The 23,085-nt window shown below is 44.9% G+C and overlaps 1 protein-coding gene across 1 annotated transcript; it reads left to right on the plus strand.

Moving 5' to 3' along the window:
- The first annotated feature begins 3,755 nt into the window (after positions 1-3,755).
- On the plus strand, positions 3,756-15,104 carry CD40LG (CD40 ligand). The gene is made up of 5 exons (XM_007183678.2): positions 3,756-3,911; positions 5,746-5,877; positions 9,937-9,994; positions 11,929-11,991; positions 14,728-15,104. The coding sequence occupies exons 1-5, from the start codon at positions 3,756-3,758 to the stop codon at positions 15,102-15,104; spliced, it is 786 nt and encodes a 261-aa protein (XP_007183740.2).
- Positions 15,105-23,085: the final 7,981 nt, after the last annotated feature.

Consider the following 23,085-nt stretch of genomic DNA (forward strand, 5'->3'; position numbering starts at 1 on the left):
GAAATAAGCTTAGCCGGACATGGGTGATGCTCAAGTCTGAGCATGGGTGAGTGGTGGGGGATGAAGACAGAAAGGTGGGCAGGGGTCGGAACCTGTGCTGTGCTTACAATGGAAACACTATCCTCTAGGCTAGGGTTTTCCAGACATGTTCAGGGAAAAGAGTCCTTGAGAGGCCCTTTGTAGAACAAACAAAATGCTGATATATTTAACTCTTTCTTATGTACTGGAAATAACTTTCCTAGCAGAAACTCTGACTGTGTTCTAGGTTATCAATATAAAATCACAACCACAAGCCTAGTCACATCAGAATGCGTGCGATCCATTGTTTTTTTAGTTTTTTCCTTGATGCTTATTTGTTGCAGATCAATCACCAGCTAGAAGAAAATCAGTAGTAGAAAAGGGTGACAGAGATTTGAGAAAATTTTATGCAAGAAAAACTGAAAAATGAAACAATTCAATCCATTCACTTAATTCTTTCTGTGAAGTAAGAAAAAGATAGTCAATATTTGACTTTAGCTGCAGGCACTTTCCTGTACTCCCCAGGTCTACAGATTTCTTGGTAACCTAGTTTAAAAATCACTTCTGAATGCAATAGGCAACTGAAGATTTTTAAAGGGGACCCAACACCAGGGCCAGGCCACTCCTTGTTGGGGGAGAGACAGGTATGGGAGGTCCTGACACAAAGGACATCTGATACAGAATCAGAAAGTAGAGCTAAAATGTGGAAGCTGGATAGGTAGCCAATATTGTGGCAATCTAGAGGACCAGGCAGAAGAAGGATGGGAGAAAGAGGAGGCTTCAAGGATTACAGGACCATCAGGCTATTCCGGAGCTAATCCCATTCACATTGAACATGCCAGGAAACTGTCAATCTGCTTCCCTGGGTCTAATGCATAGTCTTAGGGGGGTAAAATCAGGTTAGATAATATGGTCACTTACAAGATTTAGAGTTAACATTCTTCTGGTGGTATGGAGGATGGATGGGGTGGGGCAGGAAGGGAAGCAAGGCAATCAATTAGGAACGTACAATTCAGTCATGCAGGAGAGAGGGGATGAGGGCCTAGACTAGGATGTTGCCCAGGGGGATAGAAAGGTGGCAATCGAGAAGCTTTGAGGAAGCCACTGGGATTGGGGAGTAATCTGGGCAAGAGAGAGGAAGGAATCCTTGATGACTCCCAAGTCTTGGACAATTATGTGGGTGTAGTAGTACCATTCACTGAGATGGGGAGAGCCTGGAGGGAGAACAAGTCTGGGTTGGAAGTGGAGTGAGGAGATGAGTTAAGTTTGAGGCATGCCAAATGTGGGGTGGCTTTGGGGTATCCAAGTGGACATATTCAGAGGTAGCTGCACTTAAAATCCACAGTTCAGGGCTGCAGTTATACATTTGAGGTTTATTACTATGAAGGTGATAGTGAAAACCATGAAAATGGATGGGAATCATCCAAGGCAAACATGTAGAATGAGAAGAGGGGAGGGGAGGAGCGTGAGGATGGGAGATACCAAAGTTTTAAGGGGTACAAGGGAAAATGGAATCACGTGAAGAAGGATTCTGAGAGGCAAGAGGGGAGAGGTTTCAGAAGGATGACAACAAAATAATAGGTCAACGGACTACTGGAAAGGTCACTAAAAATTAACTCTAAAAAGTATTCAGCCCAAGTGAGAGAGTGGCATGGACATATATACACTACCAAATGTAAAATCGATAGCTAGTGGGAAGCAGCCGCATAGCACACGGAGATCGGCTGGATGTTTGTGACCACCTAGAGGGGTGGGATGGGGAGGGTGGGAGGGAGACGCAAGAGGGAGGAGATATGGGGATATATGTATATGTACAGCTGATTCACTTTGCTATAAAGCAGAAACTAACACACCATTGTGAAGCAATTATAGTCCAATAAAGATGTTTAAAAAAAAAGAAATAAAAAGTATTCAGCCCAAACTATTGTGCTAATAATGGTGGAAGCAGTTTCAGGGGGATATTGTAAGCAGAAGTCAGGAAGTGGAGGCAGGGAGATTGGACAATTCTCTCTTGAAGTTGGTCACGTGAACAAACGTGGCATTGTCGGCAACTCTGGTCCCTTCAGCGACCTCTCCCTCGGGGCTTGACTGAGCTGATGGTCACAGGGTCCTTGCAGCTCTGGCATGCTGTCACGGTATGAAGCTGCTCCTGGAGAAGTCCTCGAGCCCCTTTTAGCTCTTGTGATAATTTTCCTTTAGTGGAACTAAGGTTCCTTGTCTAAGAACTGAAGCCTCTAACTTGACTGATCAAAGTTTATCACATGCATTGAAGCCACCTACTTGGCAGATGTAGTGAGATCTGCGCCCAGGACAGGATGCTGGGGCGTGGGAGGGGAAGACAGCAGGTGGTAACTATGCAGATAGCATGCCTATCAGAGGAGTTTGTTACATTTCCTATTTGTGTCTCAAAACAATCTTATAGGAATCACCAAAGCAATCTTATCATGGTTTCTAGACCAGGTTGGGATGTGGGGTAGGGATTTCCACAGCTACTTTTATTTCGAAGGCGATCTGATAAGACCATCAAAAGCCATTCAGAAATGCATAATTCTACACACTTCAATAATTCAATTCATTGTCAAGACGCTGGGTGTTTTTGATGTTGATCATTTGTTTTTTGCTAGTATGTAAGGAGTTGGCAATTATTTGGAAAACTCATATCATAGGCTAAACAAATAGCAAAAAACTCAAAGTGAGAGTGTTTTTCTATAGCTTAACGTGTTTCAACCATCTTTCATGCACATCTTTACTTGATTTCATAACAACCTAGAGGATAAGCAAGGTGGGTACAACTGCCCATTTGGATATGAGGAAACTGAGATCTGGAGAGGGAAAGTGATAGGCTCGAGGTCCACAGCAATTTATTGGTACACCAAGGACTAGAATTCAGGTCTCTTAACTGCAGCCTATTTTCCCTAGTCCAAATGGATACATTGGCATCAACAATTATCTGATGGATTGGAACAGTATAGACAGACAACTTGGCTAAATCTAGCTAATATTCCTACTTTAACTTCAATCCCAGAGTTTTGGCCTGAATTACCCCAAGACCCTACTTCTCTTGGCCTTGGAAAAGTGTATTTTTCTTGAATTATCTTTCCAGCTAAATTTTCTTTACTAATTGTCAGCACTCCTTTTTGCTTTACGCCATGTAGACTTGCCTTGAAAAGCCGCCGGGACTTCGTTGGGTTTAAAGATGAAAGAAATGTTAACAAGCAGTTAGCCAGTGGCAAGTCAGTCACAAAATCAATCCAAACTTTTGTTGATGTTTCTTTCTTTCCCCATCTACCAGGTTCCCGCTTTATATTAGTAAGATTGAAATTGAACTAATTCTATTGCTGGTGGATTCATTTGTCACTTTCCTTGAAACTGGTGAACCCCAAACGTTAGACAGCGATAGGAAAGTACTGCCATTGTCTGTTATGAAGTCTATGACATTTCAAGGCAAGAATGAATGTATGGAAGAAGAAACTTGTTTCTTCTTTACTAACGAAAGGGAAAGCCTGGAAGTGAATGATATGGGTAGGTAAAAAAAAAAAGAAAGAAAAAAAAAAAAAACCTTTACGTAACTTTTTTTGCTGGGAGAGAAGACTGCGAAGCACATTTTCCAGGAAGTGTGGGCTGCGACGATTGTGCGCTCTTAACTAATCCTGAGTAAGGTGGCCACTTTGACAGTCTTCTCATGCTGCCTCTGTCACCTTCTCGGTCAGAAGACATCATTTCAACTCGAACGCAGCATGATCGAAACATACAGCCAACCTTCTCCCCGCTCTGTGGCCACTGGACCACCCGTCAGTATGAAAATTTTTATGTATTTACTTACTGTTTTTCTTATCACCCAAATGATTGGGTCAGCGCTTTTTGCTGTGTATCTTCACAGAAGATTGGACAAGGTAAGTTGAACCGTAGGCCTTTATTAACTAAATTTGGGGTTCTTATTGATGTGTGTGTTGGTTGGTTTTAGTTCTACCCAAATGATGGACAATGGTAAGAACCCAAATAGATAAGTGGTCTTGTGGCATGGTGGTCGTGGTCTAGTTAGTGAGATGTTCTACTCTTTTCTCTGGTCAAGAGCCTTGGCTCTGGAGTCAGACTGCTGGGTTCAAATATTGACTCGGTCCCCTACTAGTTCTGTGATCCCGGGCAAGTTATTTGCCATTTCTATGCCTCAGTTTCTACATTTGAGAAATGGGGATGTTAATGGTACCCACCTCATAGATTAAATTCAAGCTAAGACCAGAGCCAGGCACAAAGTAAGCACTACGTAGACATTAGCTATAATGATTTGCTAAGGTTTCGCTTAAAAAGTGAACTATTTTTTTTTCTGATGGAGACAACTGTTTTTCTTCTAAATATCCAACTAGACAAGGAGAGCATCAATCTGAGCTGAAAATGCATAGTGCTTCAGGTTAGCATAGACATGGGTAAGTCCCTGAAAGTGGCATTCTCTGTATAATTCAAATGCTGATTGTAGTTGCAAGCTGCTCAGTTTCCCTCTGAGATGTCTTACGTTCTTAAATAGTTGGACATACAGAACAAAAGAGTGGAGTAAGTTAGCAGGTTGTTCTGCGTTCTTAAGAAAAATAACCATTAGGATTTATCCTGTTTCCATGCGTTTACGCACCTCCACTGATAAGAATTATTGGCTGTGTTGAAAAAATACCAATCATAGATGAAAAGGATAAATTTCGTCCAATATTTGACTGTTCCTAAAAGTCTAGATGTGGGAACTGTGGATGCACAGCATCTGGAGACTGCGTTTTCTCAGGGATGTGCGAGTGGCCATTATTGGGATGCCAATCTTGAATTAAGACCATGAGGTTTTCTATCAGGATAAGGTGGAGTAGGAGCAATTGAGGCAATTCTTGGGTTACCCAAATTTTAGGTTTCACTGCTGAGAAAAGAGCAGGGCTCTGGGTCTGGTTGTTTGTTTGTTTGTGTTTGGCCTGGTGGGCTCTGCCAATCAAATGCCTGGACATAAGCCTAGCCTCTATAGGGGAAATACTGACCTGGGTAGACTCAAATTTACCCTGGCACTTGGGTGTTCTCTTAATGACAGTGAAAGCCACCGGCTAGCTGGATCTTGTTTTGAATCTAAAAATGTAATCTGAATATAAGAAAACGGCACAGAATTAGTTGATTAAACAAGTGAATTTCATATATTTACTTATTCTAAGACATCGGAAAAGAAAATATCTCATTACCTTTGGGAATGAAAGATGATTTCTTTAAAAATGAAAATGTTTTCTGCAAATACTAAACTTAAAAAGAGAGAGATGTAATTAGAACTCAAGTCATTGACACACATTGCAAATTACCTTTTCCAAAGCACTGCAACACAAACACTAAAACTAAGTGGGCAAATTAGCTCAGCAGAAAACTATTTTATAGACTGTGTTTATAATGACCAATCATTACTGAAGCAATGGGAAATATGACCTTTAGAGAATGTTGCTGCTACAATACACAGGAAAACGTACACTTTGTGAAATTTCATTAGAATAGCTGTGATTTCTACCTAGCATTGCAGACCACATGACATTTTCTTTGCTGGCTTTTGTAGATTTTTTAAACTGCTAATACCGAATATCAGTAATCCAGTATACTAACTTGTTATTATGCCCCATTTATATCTGCAAAGTCCTCCTTGTGTCATTGAGGCCATGGAAGTGATTGTAGAGGCAGACAGAATTACAATGTCTCATGTCCCTGTTATTTCATAAATAGATAGAAGATGAAAGGAATCTTCATGAAGATTTTGTGTTCATGAAAACGATACAGCGATGCAGCAAAGGAGAGGGGTCCTTATCATTACTGAACTGTGAGGAAATTAGAAGCCGGTTTGAAGACTTGGTCAAGGTAAGGACCTCAGTTGTTGGGAAAAGTGTCATTGAAAAGTTTTGGTTGGGAAACCTGCTAGGTTGGGACACTAAAACGTGACTATGTAAAATTTAAACATGTGTTATATATATACTATAGATACATATCGCCATACATATGTACACACATGTATGTATGGGTATGTGTATCAGAAAAGCAAAAATGAAGCCAAAATCCTATGGTTAAAAGGGAAAGGAAAGTTGGAAGTGTGCTCGTTGATAGGAATGCCCTTCAGAAGAACAAAAGAGACTCTCTCTGGGGGAAAATACATACTCTCATGGACACATTCACACATGCACATGAGCTCAGACATGCAGATGCCTCAGGGAAAAGGATGAAGTCTACCAAGTTTGTTTTTTGCATTTTCTTATCTTTCCATCCAAACCTTGATGCCTTCCCACTGTGGACCCAGGGTCTGGTCCCCATTTCCCAGGGAAGCGATAACCATTGGCCACTGCAGCGTTGGCAGGCCACAGGTTAAGGGTTTGCCTTTACTGGGGGCGGTGGGGACTTCTGAACACTGATAGACTCTAACATAGGAAGGAACGCTTCTCTCATGATGGGATTTCAGGTGCCATGTAAGTGAGATCTTTTCCTTTTACTGTGAGGAGAGGTGTGGGCAATTGGCGATGGACCGTCTCAGTACCGCTCGAACCAGACCCCGTATCGTACCACCTGCTCATGGAGTCAGCCCCCTCTAGGGCCAATCAAGACCTGAGGCAGAAAGTCTGAAGCCTTCTAGCCCAACAGACTGGTGCCCAGCATGAAGTAACTGCAGTGGCCTATGATAGGTACCTAAAGCAGGAGTTTCTAGACCGTTTACTGAGGACATGCCCACAACATTAATTCCACCGCTGTAGACAAGGGGTCTAGGAGCTCTTTCTTCAGAAGAAGAACAGCAAGAAGCCTTTCTGCCTGTTTCCCCCTCAGAACACTGAGTCAAATACCTCGGGCCCTCAGGGGACTTGGGGGCCGTGGCTAGGAGGCCGCATCCAGGCTGAGGGCAGCGCTGTGCCAGATGGGTGGGTATCTGGAGAAACCAACAGGAGTTAGCTCTCACATGTGGATAATGTGTAATTAACCTGGGAGTGAAGGACCTGAGATCTTATTTCTGAGCTTATTTCTGTCCTCCTGTACTGTCCCCGGTGTGTCATTTAATCCAGTAGTGAGGACTCTGAAAGCTTATTCCTGGGTCACCTACGGGGATCAGAATGCAGCTCAGATCTGTTGCTGGCTTTTAGGTTCTTTACACCAATCTAGGTTTTAGAGAAAGACTCCTAACTCTTTATTTGCAAGGCCTGAAAATGATTTGAGTTTCTCTGGTTCTTCAAGGCTTCTGGCCAGTATTACAGGGTATTGGAAGGTGTTGCAAATTTAAATGGGAATAAAGCCACTTTGAGAACAACGCTTAAAAATCCAAATAGCATATTTAATGTGCTGGGCTGTGTGACCTTGGGCAAATGACTTCACCTCTCTGGGCCTCATTTTTCTCATCTATCCAATGAGAGGGCTGAGATGATCTGCCAGGGCACTACCAGCTCTGACATCCTGTAATTATGTGGTCAGCCTTCAGTTACCCCCAAAGGCAGTGAGAGTGGCTGTTGGTTTCTTTCCTCCCTCCCTCTTTCTTACTGAGAGTTTTACAGTTGTACTGCCAATTCCTCACGGCTGTATTTCAGGTTGGGTATGTAAAGCTTCCCAAATCAGCTACCCAGGACAAAAGTAAGGAAGAAAGTCAGTTTGACCTCTTTGCTTATGCTTGCATGAAAAAAGTGACAGCTCCCAAGTTTCATACTCTGGAAAGGCAGACCTTCTCAGGCATGTCCGCCAGGGCTCCTTCCGTGCAACAGAGGAAGCCCCTTGTCTCCAGTGCTGCGGGGTGGAGTCCGAGTCAACGTCATCTGCACCAACGATGCGCACGACAGTCAGACACAAAGTACTCCAGCTCCCCAGTCCTGCTCCAACGATTGACCCCCGTTCCAATATCCATTCCCCGAAACTTCTCATTCTAAAACAATATTTTGGACTTTTTTTTTTAACCCAACAGGCCAACTACAAAATAACCCCCAAGCTGGATTATTTATATTCTTAGCTAATGTTAGCAGCCTTTCTTTCTGGGTCACAGTCTGATTGGTTCAGAGCAACCCAAGGTCTGAATCACAGGAATGGGTCTTTTTGAAATCATCAGATCCAATTATTAACCCAGAGCTGCTTCTTCTCCCCACAGCCACTACCCAGTGGTCACTCAATCTCTGTTTGAACACCTCTAGTGACGGGGAACTCATTATTTCCTGAGGCAGGTCGCACCAAGCTGTCACTCTGGGTGCAAGATGGGATTCGGGGCTGATGTTAGCCTAGATGAAGGCAGCATTTTAAATAGTATAATTGCACATTAAAGCTTTCTCCCTCCCCCCGGCTCCCTGCTAGAATGATCAGTTCCATGATTGTCTGCTCGCCCATGCCCGAGGTGTCTTTGATAAGGTCAAAGCATCTCCTTTTCGAGTTAAAGGTCAAGCTATCCAACCCTGCCACATGGAGTCCCCACTAAGAGAGAAATAACTAATTCCAGATTTTCTGAAAGTCAACTTTCAAAAGTCTTTCAGTTGAGGTAGGGAGTGAAGCAAGAGGGGTAAAAAAGGCTCTGGGGAGTGTGGCTGGGGGAAAGTTCACAGAAAGGCAAGGCCGGGCGCATAAAGGACAAACTTTGCTGACTTCACGTTTTCATGTTGGCCAAGCCCTGACACCAATGCAACCACCTAGCCTAAAAGTATCTCACCCTCGATCACCACACTCCATCCTTTGAAAAGACACGAAATATTCACTTGTTTGCTTGTTATCTCACAAACATTTTCCTGTTGCAGCACTTTCACACTGCCACACTTCGGCTCAAGTGGAAAGTTGAAGCTCTGGGCCCCCATGAGAGTTTTGAGGCACGGGCTCCCGGTTAGGCTCTGTGACTTACACCCTCACATCTGGCACTCGAGCCGAGCGTACGAGGAACCCCTCAGCAGTAACAACACTAATTCCTTCTTGGGGAGGAACGAAAAGGAAGGGCGCTGTAGAAGTGGAAGGCACACAGGACTTTGATTATCAGAAGATGTGAAAATACTATTGTCTTCCTCATCTGTGTTCAGAGCACAGCGTTAAGCCCAGCCTCGAATGTGATCTCAGTTTCTACTGTCGGCTTCAGCCTCAGATTCCTTGGGTGACCTCATGCCTGCCAGTTAAGCCCACCGTGCCTTTTATTCAGTATCTTTAAATCTTTAAAATGGCAACAGCAGCCTTTATTACCTTCCAATCTGTGTAGATGGCACTCTCTGCTAGCTTCTTTAAGTGCCTCTAGCCTTCCTGCCGTTGCTAATGAGAAGAAACCCCTTAAGAAGTGCTGCGTTTGGCTTGGAATATCAGCCGCATTGGGAGATTACCTGAGTTTCCTATACGCTGATGATTCTGAGTAAGAACGGGCCACACAAGGCAACCAGCAACAAGAGAATCTCTTCAGCCCACTGACAGGGACAACAAAATTTTTTTTAAAAGTCTGAGGATCTTTTCATCGTCTGGGATTTCTTCTCAAGGTCAAACTTACTATTTCCATTTCCTAAGAGATTTCAGACCAATTTTATTCTAATAGATACACACCATGCTTTATGTTAATAATATTCTATAGACCAGTTCCTAGGGTAGAATCTGCTCCCCATTCAGCATTATTTGTCAATACTCGTCAAAGCCAGGGAGGTTGGGGTCATACGAGGGGTCAGGATGGCAGTCATTGGTCTGGACAGAGCACTGGAAGATAATAAAGCCCAGATTCTGTTTCCAGGTTCACCCCTGGGCTTTCTGGGCTGTCAGCTCATCTGTCAAAGCCATGGGCTCCTAATCGGTAGGATGGAATTAATGACAGGATCTGAGTCTACATGATAATCTTCACCAGAAACAGGCAACAGAGTAATGGCAGGTGCCAAATGAATGAAACCTCCTTCTAAAGCCCCCCGCCAGAGTTCCTGTCAAAATGACCTTTTGCCATGATTCTTATTTTAGGGTATGATGCAAAGCAAAGAAGTGAAGAAGAAAGAAAAAAACTTTGAAATGCACAAAGGTAGGTTGCTCTTTACCATTTCTACGAATACTTAAAAACTAAAAGGAAGCTTTAGGCCGATCATACTGAACAACCCAGTGTTGGATCAGGGAACTTGTAGCCCTGGAAATAAAACAGGAACACAATTGCCAAATCAATACCTTCTCTGGTGCCTGTGATTTAGAAAGGAGTCGTATGGACATATTTATAGGGAAGGCTGTGTTCCTTTAGTGCTGACAATACCAAGTATGAAGAAATCACATTATTTTCAACACCTTAATCAAAGCAAGCATACAGCCTAGTACCACCTACAGAGGATAAGATGACAAGTCGGTCAGCATTTGGTAGCGGTGTCATTCATCACTCAGTGATAACAGCTTTTTCATGGGGAAACACGGCCAGTGGAGCCTCAGAGACCCAGGAGTAATTCAGTGTGACAGCGCTGTTCTTTGCCCTGTTCTTGATGTCAGAGCATCTCAAACATCCCAGGGTTGGAAGGGACCTTGACGGTTCTCAAATCCCGCACCATCCCCGGATCACAAATCTCCTTCACAACAGCACTGACCATTGACTCTCTGATCAAACATGCCTAGACACCTTCTAGCTCATAAAGCAGCCTGGGCCATCTTTGAACGGCCCTAATAATTATAATAATAAGATTACTCTGTACTCGAGAGAAGGCTTTTCTCCTCTGGAGTTGAAATTTGTTCCTATAATCTCCACTCACTGAATCGAGTTCTGCTATTTGGAGCCGTACTAAACAAAGTATATAATTCCCCTTCTGCACAGTAGCTGTCCACATGTTGAAAACAGCAGTCATGGCCCCTGAGCCTTTTCTTCTCCAGGGTAAACCTCCTCAGTGTCTCCCACTGTTCCTCCTGTGACCCTTTCCAGGCTTTTTCCTGTCCTCATTTAGGTCCTTTTCTGGACACACTAACTTTCTCTGTTCTTTTAAGAATGTAGCACCCCAAACCAAATACAATAATGCCTGGAGTGACCCGAGCAGCTGAGTATGGGGAAAATGGAGTGTTGGTAGATGGGTGTTGTTAGACAAACTGCTATATCACAAAGTCAGTGTAAAAGATGGCATGGCTTGTGTAAATTTAATACACACACAGAAATACATACATACATACAGAGATACAGATACTGTTTTCTGAGGCAAAGAGCTTGCTTTAACCATTGGTCTGGATGCAAAGGGTCACCTGATTTTCATGAAGGCTTTGCTTTCAGAATGACTGTAAAATATGTTGAGTGGTACCATGTTGTCTGTTAATTGCTGTGAAATTTGAGGAAACAGTTCATGTGGGTGCGGCCTAGCAGTCTTTGGGAAAATGATACACTTAACAAAGCTGGTCATTTAGGTCATGCAGCTTGACTCGTTATTCATAGGACACCTACAAAGTGTCCAGCTCCAGGCTCATTACCGAAAAAAAAAAAAAAGAACTTCCACACCATGTCTGCACTTAGGAGATCAGCGCATCTAATTAAGGAGCAAACCTTTTACATGAGCAACAATTAGAGGTAGATATAATACTGTGGCCAGTGCTTGACCAAATCAGACACCATAAGCATTTTACTAGTTAAGTGTGCAGACACGACCTTTGGGCCCACTGAGATGACCAGTGGATGGGAGTTGTTCTTAAAATCAAGATTCAAAATGTGTTTAAGGAAGATCATTTTCTTTAGCCTGTGTCAATCTATGTAAAGCGGAGTCAAGTGCTGAATGACGCTTGGGAGAATGGGCTCGGTGGAAATAGCCAACTCAGTTGTTCAGATTTTAGAAACCAACATTTCCCTCTGGTTTCAAGGGATTTCAAGGCCATCTTACCCTTCCTTTCACATAACCTATTTAAGTACAGTCTCTATGACCCAGCTGCAGAACTAGACCAAATCGTTCTGTGGCCAGTTTTGTGTTTCTTTGGCCTGACAGTTGGTCTTTGGTTTCATTTCAGGTGATCAGGACCCTCAAATCGCGGCACATGTCATCAGCGAGGCCAGTGGTAAAACAGCATCTGGTAAGAGTCCAAAGCATCTGGGCATCAGCCACCCGAGGGGGAAGGCCAGGAGGCTAAAGCAAGGCAGCCTAACAATTAGGCGCCTCTCTTCCTCTGGGGGCCAATTTACAAAGCTACCCAGACATGCTTCATGCACTTGCCTTTGTCTTCAAAGTAGGCTCAAATGCACAGATGGGACTTGAAGGGACAAAAGGAGGTGGGAAGCAATCCCGATGTTCTCATTAGGTTCTTGCTCTGTGGCTGATTCTAAATGATGAATCACTGGGTGGAGGGACCATTATTCTGATAACACAGAAGAGATGGCACGTAGTGACCTCCTAACTGGGAGCATCCCTCATCCTAACCCCTCTTCCCTATATGCAAATGGGCCTCAAGGGGTATTTCCTGCCATCTGCCAATCCCTGTATGATTAACCCCAGCCTCGCTGGGGCCAACCTCAGGGAAATTAAAGGTAAAATCATTCTGCAAAGATCAATAGGTGCCAGGATGTTAGATTTTCCAATGAAGTAACAACAGACGACATACTGTAATCTTTTCAACTCTCAATGATTTTCTTTCCGTATACGTTCTGCCATGACTCTAGCCCTCAGATTTTTTTTTTCCCAAATCTGTACCTCACGATAGCTGGTGTTGGACAATATGGCACATGTGATAAATGGATGGAAACATTCACACTAGCATAAAATCCCCTATCTACATAAATGCAGGCCAAGCGCATCAGAGCAGTCTTTGAAAACTTTAACACAGCGCTCTGGAATGGAGTTCTAAGCAGTGTGTGTGTGTGTGTGTGTGTGTGTGTGTGTGCGCGCATGCGCGCGCGTGTGTGTGTAAGACACAGACAGAGATAGAGAGAGAGACAGAGAGAGAGAGAAGAAAGGAGATAGGACCTCATCTTGGAGGTGGTTTGGGCTTCTCAGTGGGCATAATGCATACGTGGTAATCCTGGATCATGGTACAGGAGTAAGGAGCACTGGATAGAAAGTTGTTGAACACTGAGATTTAAGAACCATGACTACCACTTGCTGGGTGACCTTGGGCAAGTCCCTTTACCTTCGCAGCAGTTTCCTGTCTCACTTACTTCACGGGGTGACTCTGAGCATCAAATCAGCTAATATAGAAGAAAGTTATTCTGTCAAGCGCTATACAAATGTAAGGTGTCATTCCTTAGCTACTTCACTGCAGTTTAGCTGTCAGAAGAGTAACATAAAGCCCTTTTTAATAACACTTACCCCACAATATTTAATAATTCTGCCAAGTACCCCTTTCTCATAAAATCCACTTATGGGAGAATATCACAACCATATCGGGTATGTCCAGGGTGGTCATCCACGTGACACAGTCTCATCCGGATTGGATGGATGCCAGCAACAGAGACACCTCCTAGAAGAATAGTTTGCCTTGCATAGAGTTCACAGTGCTCACATGTTCTGCCAAAAGGCCCATGATGGCTGTTGGTCCTAGCACGGTTAACAGTCCGCATCACAGTAGGTCTGCAGGGGATCAGGTGAGAAGAAAGTCACATTTCTTACCCCACAAGCCTCTCAGACCTACTTGGTCACGCTGCTCCAAACTTGACCTACATCTCACAGCAAGGACGAAAATTAGGTAAGGACTTACAAAGATCAACTTTGTGGACTCAAAGGTAGGGAACCTGCCCATGTTTTCTCAATCAGATGGTCCAAAAGTGAAAACATCATAATGAAGCATTTCTAGAGTGATCTGGAGGCCCAAGAAATGTCAGGCATTTCAGGATGCCTTTCCTAATTACTAAAGGATGAGTCTTAACAGGTGGGGTCTTGCACCCTGATAGGCCTAAGACCACCAAATAGGAGTTTTAAAAAAAAGCTCAAGGAAGCAAATGCATCAATACTTTCACTTCTCCCCACCCTCCACCCCCGGCAGTCTAGCTCTCTGTGGGAGCTGAGATTTGAAATCGGCTGCACACACTACTTTGAACCCACTCAACATCTCAGCCGAGAAAAATGGCACATTGTTGGTGGGTACTTCGGCTCAGCCACAAGAATACAGGCACTTTCAAGTTGGTGGCGCCCACTACAATGGGAGATCAAAACACACAGTGAAATGACAGGTTTATTTTCATACTTCCTCGCCTAATTTTAGTCCTTGCTGTGGGAGGCGGATCGGGTTTGCAAGAGCACGATCAGGTAGGAAGAAAGGGGGTCTTTTCCGTGTGCTGAGGCTGAGCAAGAGAGATCGGCAAGTCTATGACTCTGGAAAATTCAAGGAAAGCAAGATACGAGTTAGTCTTAGCAAGGACTTGGAGTATTTTGGCAGGCGTAATTTATGACCTGGGATTTCTAAGTCATTCACATTCTTTTAAGTTCAAGGGCAAATTGGCTTTAGAGCTCTTAAAGGGAGAAGGAAACTCGCTGTGCTCTGTTACTTGAGTTAATCTTCACAACAAGTCTCTGAAATAGGCTGTAATATTAGCCCCGTGTTACAGGTAAGGAACTGAGAGGCTCAGGGAGATTGACTTGCCCAAGCTTGAATAAGGCCTGGGTGGGAGCCCAGCTCCGTCTGACTGTGCAACCCATGCTGATTGGTCAGCCGCAGCTCCTCCATAGACTGAGGGCTGGATGGGTCCTTTCAAATCCCTGACGACCCAAACTTCCACTCCTACGTGAAGCCAGTACCCGACACGAAACCATGTTGTCTGTTAGAATCTGAATCATGTATGTTCCATCTCACCACGGATTTGTCCCCTCTCCATTACAGTTCTGCAGTGGGCCCCCAAAGGATACTACACCCTAAGCACCAACTTGGTAACCCTCGAAAACGGGAAACAGCTGGCCGTGAAAAGACAAGGACTCTATTACATCTACGCCCAAGTCACCTTCTGTTCCAATCGGGAAACTTCGAGTCAAGCTCCATTTATAGCCAGCCTCTGCCTAAAGTCCCCAAGTGGATCGGAGAGAATCTTACTGAGAGCTGCAAATACCCACAGTTCCTCCAAACCGTGCGGGCAGCAATCCATTCACTTGGGAGGCGTCTTTGAATTGCCACTGGGCGCTTCGGTGTTTGTCAACGTGACTGATCCAAGCCAAGTGAGCCACGAGACTGGCTTCACGTCGTTTGGCTTACTCAAGCTCTGAACGCTGTAAGCTGGCAGGTTGCGGCTGGGCTGATGCTGGCGGTCTTCACAATCCAGCAGAGCAGTTAAGACCACCCCACCCCACCCCGTTGAACTGCCTATTTATAACCCTAGGATCCTCCTCATGGAGAACTATTTATTATACATCCCGAGGCACGTAGGGCTGCAATGAGTGAATTACCGGGCGGAGGAAACCCCTGTCCCATAAGAGCTTATATTCTGAAGCAGCAACCCCACTGATGCAGACATCCAGAGCGTCTTAAGAAAAGACAAAGCCATTACGCACAGCTCGAATTCTGAGTAAGCAGCAGAAAATTAGCCAAGTTTAGTTTTGTTTCTTTGCGTTCAGTGTCCTTCAGTGGAGAATGTATTTGATTTCTCAGTGAAGATGCCGGAGGGAAACGGGGAGCCTCAGCTCACATTCAGTTACGGTGGATTCTGGGTCCCTGCGGCCGCGATGGAGGTGGGGCAGACTTTAGAAAATATAATGCAGTGGAGAACCGAAAACCCTGCCCCCGCCAATCACCCTGACACTCATTCTCATCCTTTCTTTCTCTCCTACACACACACACACAGAGTCAGGCTGTTGCTAATCAAGTATCTTATTTCAACCCTGTTCCTATCTCCACCACTGTCGATGGGGTAGGCGGGCAGAGAGGGCAGCTCTGAGGCTGCCCACTCCTTCCAGAGAAATGACTGGATTTAAAGGAAATCTATTGTATCTACCTGCAGTCCCCATTGTTTCCAGAGTGAACTGGTGATTATCTTGTTATTTATTTTTTGAATAATAAAGATCTCTTAACATTATTGTGGTTGTTTAGCATCTGAAGCCCCAGGCCAGGTTGGGGGGAGGGGGGATCATTTGGAGGGAATGTTCCCAACCCTTGTGATGCTTTCAGAAACTTGGTTCTGAAGCTTGTGGCACCACGAAATATCTTGGTGACAGCACACTCCCTGGAAGGCTGCGATAGCCTTTGATGGATGACAGGAAAGCGTATCTGGTGAAAAGCTTGCTCAGGAAAGGTTGCAGAGGATTGAAAAAAGGCTGGGTTTTTTTCTTGATTAATCACAGCTAAGCGAAGCTTAAACAAGAAGCAGTTGCTTATCTTTTTAATAGCTGTCAAGGCGGTTCCACCTTAGGTAAGAGGACGTGGAACTGGGACAAACTGAAGGGAAGCATTGGCCTCTCGGTCTTGTCACTTCCGGTCGAGGGGTTTTTCATGTAAGAAGCCCAGAGTGGCTTCGTCATCCTTATCGGTAGGGGGCCCTTCTTAAGGCAAATACCACGTGTCCAGGCAGAAAAATATGACTGTAGCAATAAGACAGGGGCGTGAGGAGAGTTGGGGGCAGCTCTTGGCCGCTGGCCCTGCTCTTCGGTCCTCTGGATGGCACAGTCCCTTCCTGGCTGAGTGACTTGGAAGGCCTTAGAGCATGAATTTCTAACACAAGGCTGGAGTCGTGCTAGACAGACTTGCTGGGTTGTGTATGGATACTTTCTCCAACAAGAGAACTTTGGTCTGAGCCCTCGTGACATTTGTGGATTCGGGGATTCAGTCAGGGATGTGTCCACAGTGCGATCTTGTCCTCTGGAGCAAAGATCCTTCTTCAGCGTTGCCCTCGGCACGGGAGACTTGAAGGAAGGGGGCAGCGAGCAGACACTGCTCATGATATTCTCACAGGTAGGCCAGGACCCAGTCTAGCTGATGGGAGGGCCTGGCCCAGTCCCGAGGGAAGAAGACAATACATGGGCCATCAATGTCCCTCCCTCAGGGTAGCTGAGCGCCCACTTTGGAGCACAGCCATGGGTGGGCAAGAGGGTCATAAGGGAACTCATGTCCAGCCTGGACAAACCTTTTATAGTCTTTATACACTCACATCCTCTGTTTAAACCTTGCCCCTGCACTTCACGCCCCCTTCTTCTTCTTCTTTGGAAATCATTATCTTCCAGACTATCTCTACCTCTAGTAACCAAGTGGCTATGGCTAACAATATCTGTTATCAGAAGGAATGCTATAGACACAGAAACTCGAATTTTCTAGGCGATCTCCTGTGCTCCCATGCTTTCTGCTGCCCTCTAAATGCCAGTTCCCGCAGCCCCAGCCCAGAACTTTCTCCTAAGCTTCAGCTTCACATAGCCAAGTGCCTTCAACCTCTCAGACGGCTTCCTCCTAACGTCACCCTTGCCCTTCCCAAGAACTCCAGGGCCCACCCCTCCCCTCTCCTCCTCCTGTCCTACCTGATCACAGGGGGCTGTCTCTCCCAGCGCATGGGTTGAATGACCCCCTTCGTGCTACTGACATTATGCCTTTAGTCCTGACCTGCCCCCTAGAGTGTGTCCCCTTCTGCCCGCATTTCCGAATGGTGGGCGCAGGAGTCAAATCCAAGGCATCCAAATGGAACCCTTGATCTTCCCCCCGCCCGCGATGGGACCCACTTTCTGTGTTGCCCATTCCAGTGAAGGGCAGCCTCATCCGCGCTGCTTCCTGAGCCAGAACCCAGGCTTGACTCCTCACTGCCCTCACTCCCACGTCCAATCCTACCAGCCCAACGCATCAACCTTATTTCTTAAATACCTCTGAAGCTACTTCTTTCTGTCTCTCCTGTCACGATCCTAGTCCAAACTCCTGTCATCTCTCTTCTGGAAGATTACAACAGCCTCCTAGACTCTCTGCCTCCACCCCTGTTCCCTCTCATCCATTCTCCATGTGCGGCCAGAGGCGAGAGCGAATTCTTTTTCTTTTTGGCTGTACCACGCGGCATACGGAACCATAGTTCCCTAAGCAGGGATCGAACCCGCGCCCCCTGCAGTGGAAGCAAATTCTTTTTTTTTTTTTTTTTTTAAGCAAATTCTTAAATACAATTCTGATGTCACCACTCCCCTACTTCTTAACGACCTCAGAATAAAGACCCAAATAATTAACTTATTCCTTCTCCTGCCGATACCTCTCTCAGTGTGTTAAGTTCCAACCCTCAGTTCCTCTAAGCAAGGCTACAAACGCCTTCCTGCCTTAGGAGAGATGGGAATGCTATTTTCTCTGCTTGTGGCTCCCCTCCCCTCCCCGCTGCCCCCCCCCCACCCCGCACTTAGGCTCACAGCACTTACAGGGTGGAGGTGTTTCCTCTGATGCCGGGAGCTGCTTCTAACCCAGGAGTCCATGAAATCATTCTGTGTGTTGGTTAAAGCAAGAATTTGCACCGCCTTAGGCCTTTAAAGCAGTCTGAAGTACTTGGAGACACAAAAAGGGAACATGATTTTTATTATGTTCTTTTTTTCTGTGAAGCACATCTAGGCTCCACAGACAAGTCATTTCCTCTCTTCTGGGCCTCAGCGTCCTCATCTGTAAAGTGGGGATGCTAAGAATACATGCTTTGCAAAGCTTAGGAGGATTTGATGAGACCGTTCCCAGAAAGCCCCCAGCAGAGTCTGCTCTCTGGAACACATTATCCTATAAAGAGCACTAAGGTGGGTCTCCACGCGGTCCCCAGCACACCAGCCTGCACCCAGTGGCATAGGTAAACAGGATGGCATCTTAAAATGATTGAAACCTCTGAGACCAAGGCGAATGAATGCCTGGCGGCCCAGGTACACATGAAAGGCCTTGCCCATGTAGTAGACCAAAGACCACACCCACTTTGAAGCAAAGTGAAAGCAAAAAAAAAGAAAAGAAAAAAGGCAAGATTAGAGTACATACCGAACACTAGAGCAGGTCTGTGTGTAGCAAAGACTCTTTCCTATAGTTTCCTTGTCAAAAACGATTAACCATCGGAGGCTGGGGGTTGCCAAATTTTTCAGTAGGCTTGAGCAGTTCCATCTTTACGACATTTAGGAAGGTTTAAAAACAAAACTACGAGCACTAATTCTCAATCTAGAGGATATCAGCTTATAAACTTCCCCCTTCCAAGATAAACAACAAGGTCCTACCGTATAGCACAGGGAACTATATTCCCGATACACCATAATGGAAAAGAATATGAAAAAGAATATGTATATGTATGTATAACTGAATCACTCTGCTGTACACCAGACACTAATACAACATTGTAAATCAACTATACTTCAATAAAATAAATTAAAAAAAAAAACTTCCCCCTTCCATACCACACTTCTCTGAGTAACCCCAAGAGGCAATTCAGCAACTTTCAAGAAAACCAGTTAAATATATAGTTGCTTTCCATTCCCCATTCCTGAAGTTCCACTGAGTTATCTGTCATATTTTTCCTGCTAATGTAACCCCACTTAAAGTCCAATAATTTTTGGTCACTAATTCTTTATCTTCTGTACCTCTCTGATGGTAAACCTCTTTGAAATCCAACATGAAACCTTTAACACATCTTCGATCTGATTCACATTATTTATTTATTTATTTATTTATTTATTTATTTATTTATTTATTTTTATTTTTTTATTTTGGCTGCGCTGGGTCTTAGTTATGGCACGTGGACTGTTAGTTGCAGCATGCAGGATCTAGTTCCCTGACCAGGGATCGAACCCCGGCCCCCTGTGCTGGGAGCGTGGAGTCTTACCCACTGGACCACCAGGGAAGTCCCTGATTCACATTTCTTATTACTAGGAGTTAAAGACTTGGTTTTTTATCCATTCACCCACCCATCCAACACTGACTGGGATGATACGTTCTGTGCTATGCACTCGATGGATATGATCCAGTCCCTGCCCTCAAGTAGCTTATGGAATTTTGCATCACAGGTGTGCAAATGTTGAAAGCCCAGCGTGAATGCTGCAGCGGGGGTCAGGACCAGTGTAACAGGGAAAACACGGGAAGGATATGTAACTCGGACAAGCGGGGCAAGGTAGGTGTCAGGAAAGGCTTTCCAGGACAGGTGGCACACACTGAGTCTTGAGGGATGTTGGGGGGGAGGAGGGGCCACAGGGAGGAAAGGAGGACCAGAGGGAGAGCACAGAACATACGAAAGCAGAGATTGTGAAGACGGATAAGAGGTTCAGGGGAGCAGCGAGGGCCTTGTGTGAGAAAGAATCTTGGTGTACAGGCCAAACAGCACCTGCTGAAGCCCAATCTAGGAAGAGCCTTTGTGCTCATCTGGCAGACAGAAACTTCCCTCCGAGCTGCTTGCCCAGAGGGGCTGGCTCTACAGCTTGGCCGAGGTCGCCTGCATGCCAAGAGCTGGGTCAGACTGGACCCTGCAGGCTTGGAGATTGCTGAAAGCTTAGAACCCCAGTGGCCTTCTGCTATTGGCACCAAGGCAAGTCTTCACAATTCTTCCAGACAAACAGTGGAGACCTCAAATTATGGGGAAAGTTGGCTCATTCAACAAATATTCTTGAGTAGGTTCTATGGGCTTGACCCTGTATTAGGCCCCGAATTTACATGGATGAAAGGAGCCTATTCCCCCCTTTTAAGGTAATTAACATTTAGTGTGGAAAAAGACACAAGCAAATAAAGTGCAGCGTGATGGAGTCTGGATTCCCTGAGGAGGCGATGCTTGAGCTTTTTTTTTTTTTAATTTATTTGAAAATTATTTCAAACTTACAGAAAATTTGCAAAAATAAGAATAGTACAAATAAAAAGTGATTTCTGAATCACTTGAGAGTAAGTTGTGTACCTCACGGCCTTCACCCCTAAATACTTCAGCGTGTATTTCCTAAGAATAACGATATTCTTGTTTATAATCACAGGTACAGTTATCAACTTCAGTCGATTTAACATTGATATTGATCTTCCATTTGTATTCCAATTCAGCTAAGTCATCCAATAATATCTTTTTTTTTTTTTATTGCTTGTTGTGCTTTTTTTTTTTAAACAAAGCAGTTTTTTGTGTGTGTTTCTTTTCAATTTTATTTATTTATTTATTTATTTATTTTTGGCTGTGTTGGGTCTTCGTTTCTGTGCGAGGGCTTTCTCTAGTTGGGGCAAGCGGGGGCCACTCTTCATCGCTGTGTGCGGGCCTCTCACTATCGCGGCCTCTCTTGTTGCAGAGCACAGGCTCCAGACGCGCAGGCTCAGTCATTGTGGCTCACGGGCCCAGCTGCTCCGCGGCATGTGGGATCTTCCCAGACCAGGGCTCGAACCCGTGTCCCCTGCATTGGCAGGCAGACTCTCAACCACCACGCCACCAGGGAAGCCCCAATAATATCTTTTATAGCATTTTCCCCTCCAGCACGGGATTCAGTCTAGGGTCGGTATTGCATTTAGTTGTCATGTCTCTTTAGTCACCTTTAATCTGGAACATTTCCACAATCTTTGTCTTTTTTTTTTTTTATAAATTTATTCATTTACTTCTGGCTGCATTGGATCTTCGTTGCTGTGTCCGGGCTTTCTCTAGTTGCAGCGAGTGGGGGCTACTCTTCATTGCAGTGCGCAGGCTTCTCATTATGGTGGCTTCTCTTGCTGCGGAGCACAGGCTCTAGGCACGCGGGCTTCAGTAGTTGTGGCACGTGGGCTCAGTAGTTGTGGCTCACACGCTCTAGAGCGCAGGCTCAGTAGTTGTGGCGTGCGGGCTTAGTTGCTCCATGGCATGTGGGATCTTCCTGGACCAGGGCTCAAACCCATGTCCCCTGCATTGGCAGGCGGATTCTTAACCACTGAGCAGGGAAGCCCACAATCTTTGTCTTTAATGACATTGACTTTTTAGACTAATATAGTAACAATCTGTCCCCTTTAAAAAATTTTTTTTTAAAAAGTGTTCCTTATTTTGAGTTTGTCTGATGCTTCCTCATGATTAAATTCAGGTTATGCTTTCCTGGATGGAAAACTACATAAATGATGTTCTGTCCTTTGCAGCATATCACATCTGGAGGCACATGACGGCCGTTTGCCTCCCACTGTTTTTTTTTTAAATTAATTACTTAATTAATTTATCTATTTTTGGCTGTGTTGGTTTTTTGTTGCTGCTTGCGGGCTTTCTCTAGTTGCAGTGAGCGGGGACTACTCTTTGTTGCAGCGCACAGGCTTCTCATTGTACTGGTTTCTCTTGTTGTGGAGCATGGGCTCTAGGTGCACAGGCTTCACTAGCTGTGGCATGTGGGCTCAGTAGTTGTGGCTCATGGGCTCTAGAGTGCAGGCTCAGTAGTTGTGGTGCACGGGCTTAGTTGCTCTGCGGCATGTGGGATCTTCCCAGACCAGGGCTCAAATCCATGTTCCCTGCATTGGCAGGCAGATTCTTAACCACTGCGCCACCAGGGAAGTCCCTGCCTCTCATTGTTGATGTGAATTTTGATCACTCAGTTAAAGTGCTGTCCAATTTCCCCACTCTATCTAGAGTTACTATTTTCCACCTTGCAACTAGTAAGCACTCTTTGGGGAAACACTTTAAGACCATACAAGTAACTTGCTCGTCATCAAAGTTTCCCTCTATATTTAGCACCCAATGATAATTTTTGCCTGAATCGGTCTTTGCTATGATGGCTGCAAAACGGGGATTTTCCAACTCCAGAGTTCGTTCCACGTTTACCAGTCAACCCTCAGCATGGTACTGTAAACAAGAGCCTTCCCCTTCTCCCCACTTATTTATTTATCGATATGGACACATAGATTTCTACTTTTTCCAATGTTTTCAAATTCATTACTGTATTTTCGTGCTCAAATTTTCCCTTATTTGGCCAGTAAGAGCCTCTTCAAGTTTGCATCTGTGTCTTTGTAACATGCCCCTATCATATTTCTGAGCATTACTTTCTGGCAGAACAAGCTGTTCCAGGCTCATCTTGTACCTTTCCTGCCTCAGCCGTAGAATCGGCCATTTCTCCAAGAAGCCCTCGTTCCTTTCAGTGCATAGTATAGTGTTTAGAAACCAAGTTCTGGGCACAGCTGTGTTCATTGCTATTAGGATGTCACTTCTTCTAGGAAATGTATGCGTTTAGATGCCTATGTATACGCATGTAGGTACTAAAGCTGTCAGCCTTAGCAAATAAAATTTCAGGGTAGGGACCTCCCTGGTGGCGCAACGGTTAAGAATAAGCCTGCCAATGCAGGGGACACAGGTTCAATCCCTGGTCCGGGAAGATCCCA

This window comes from Balaenoptera acutorostrata, chromosome X (genome assembly GCF_949987535.1).
Source record: "Balaenoptera acutorostrata chromosome X, mBalAcu1.1, whole genome shotgun sequence".
In the NCBI taxonomy this organism is placed as follows: domain Eukaryota; kingdom Metazoa; phylum Chordata; class Mammalia; order Artiodactyla; family Balaenopteridae; genus Balaenoptera; species Balaenoptera acutorostrata.

Coding starts and splice junctions, on each gene's coding strand:
- CD40LG (XM_007183678.2), top strand. CDS start 3,756: ATGATCGAAACATACAGCCAACCTTCTCCCCGCTCTGTGGCCACTGGA. Junction 3,912..5,745: donor TTCACAGAAGATTGGACAAG/GTAAGTTGAACC, acceptor TTTCATAAATAG/ATAGAAGATGAAAGGAATCT. Junction 9,995..11,928: donor AAACTTTGAAATGCACAAAG/GTAGGTTGCTCT, acceptor GTTTCATTTCAG/GTGATCAGGACCCTCAAATC.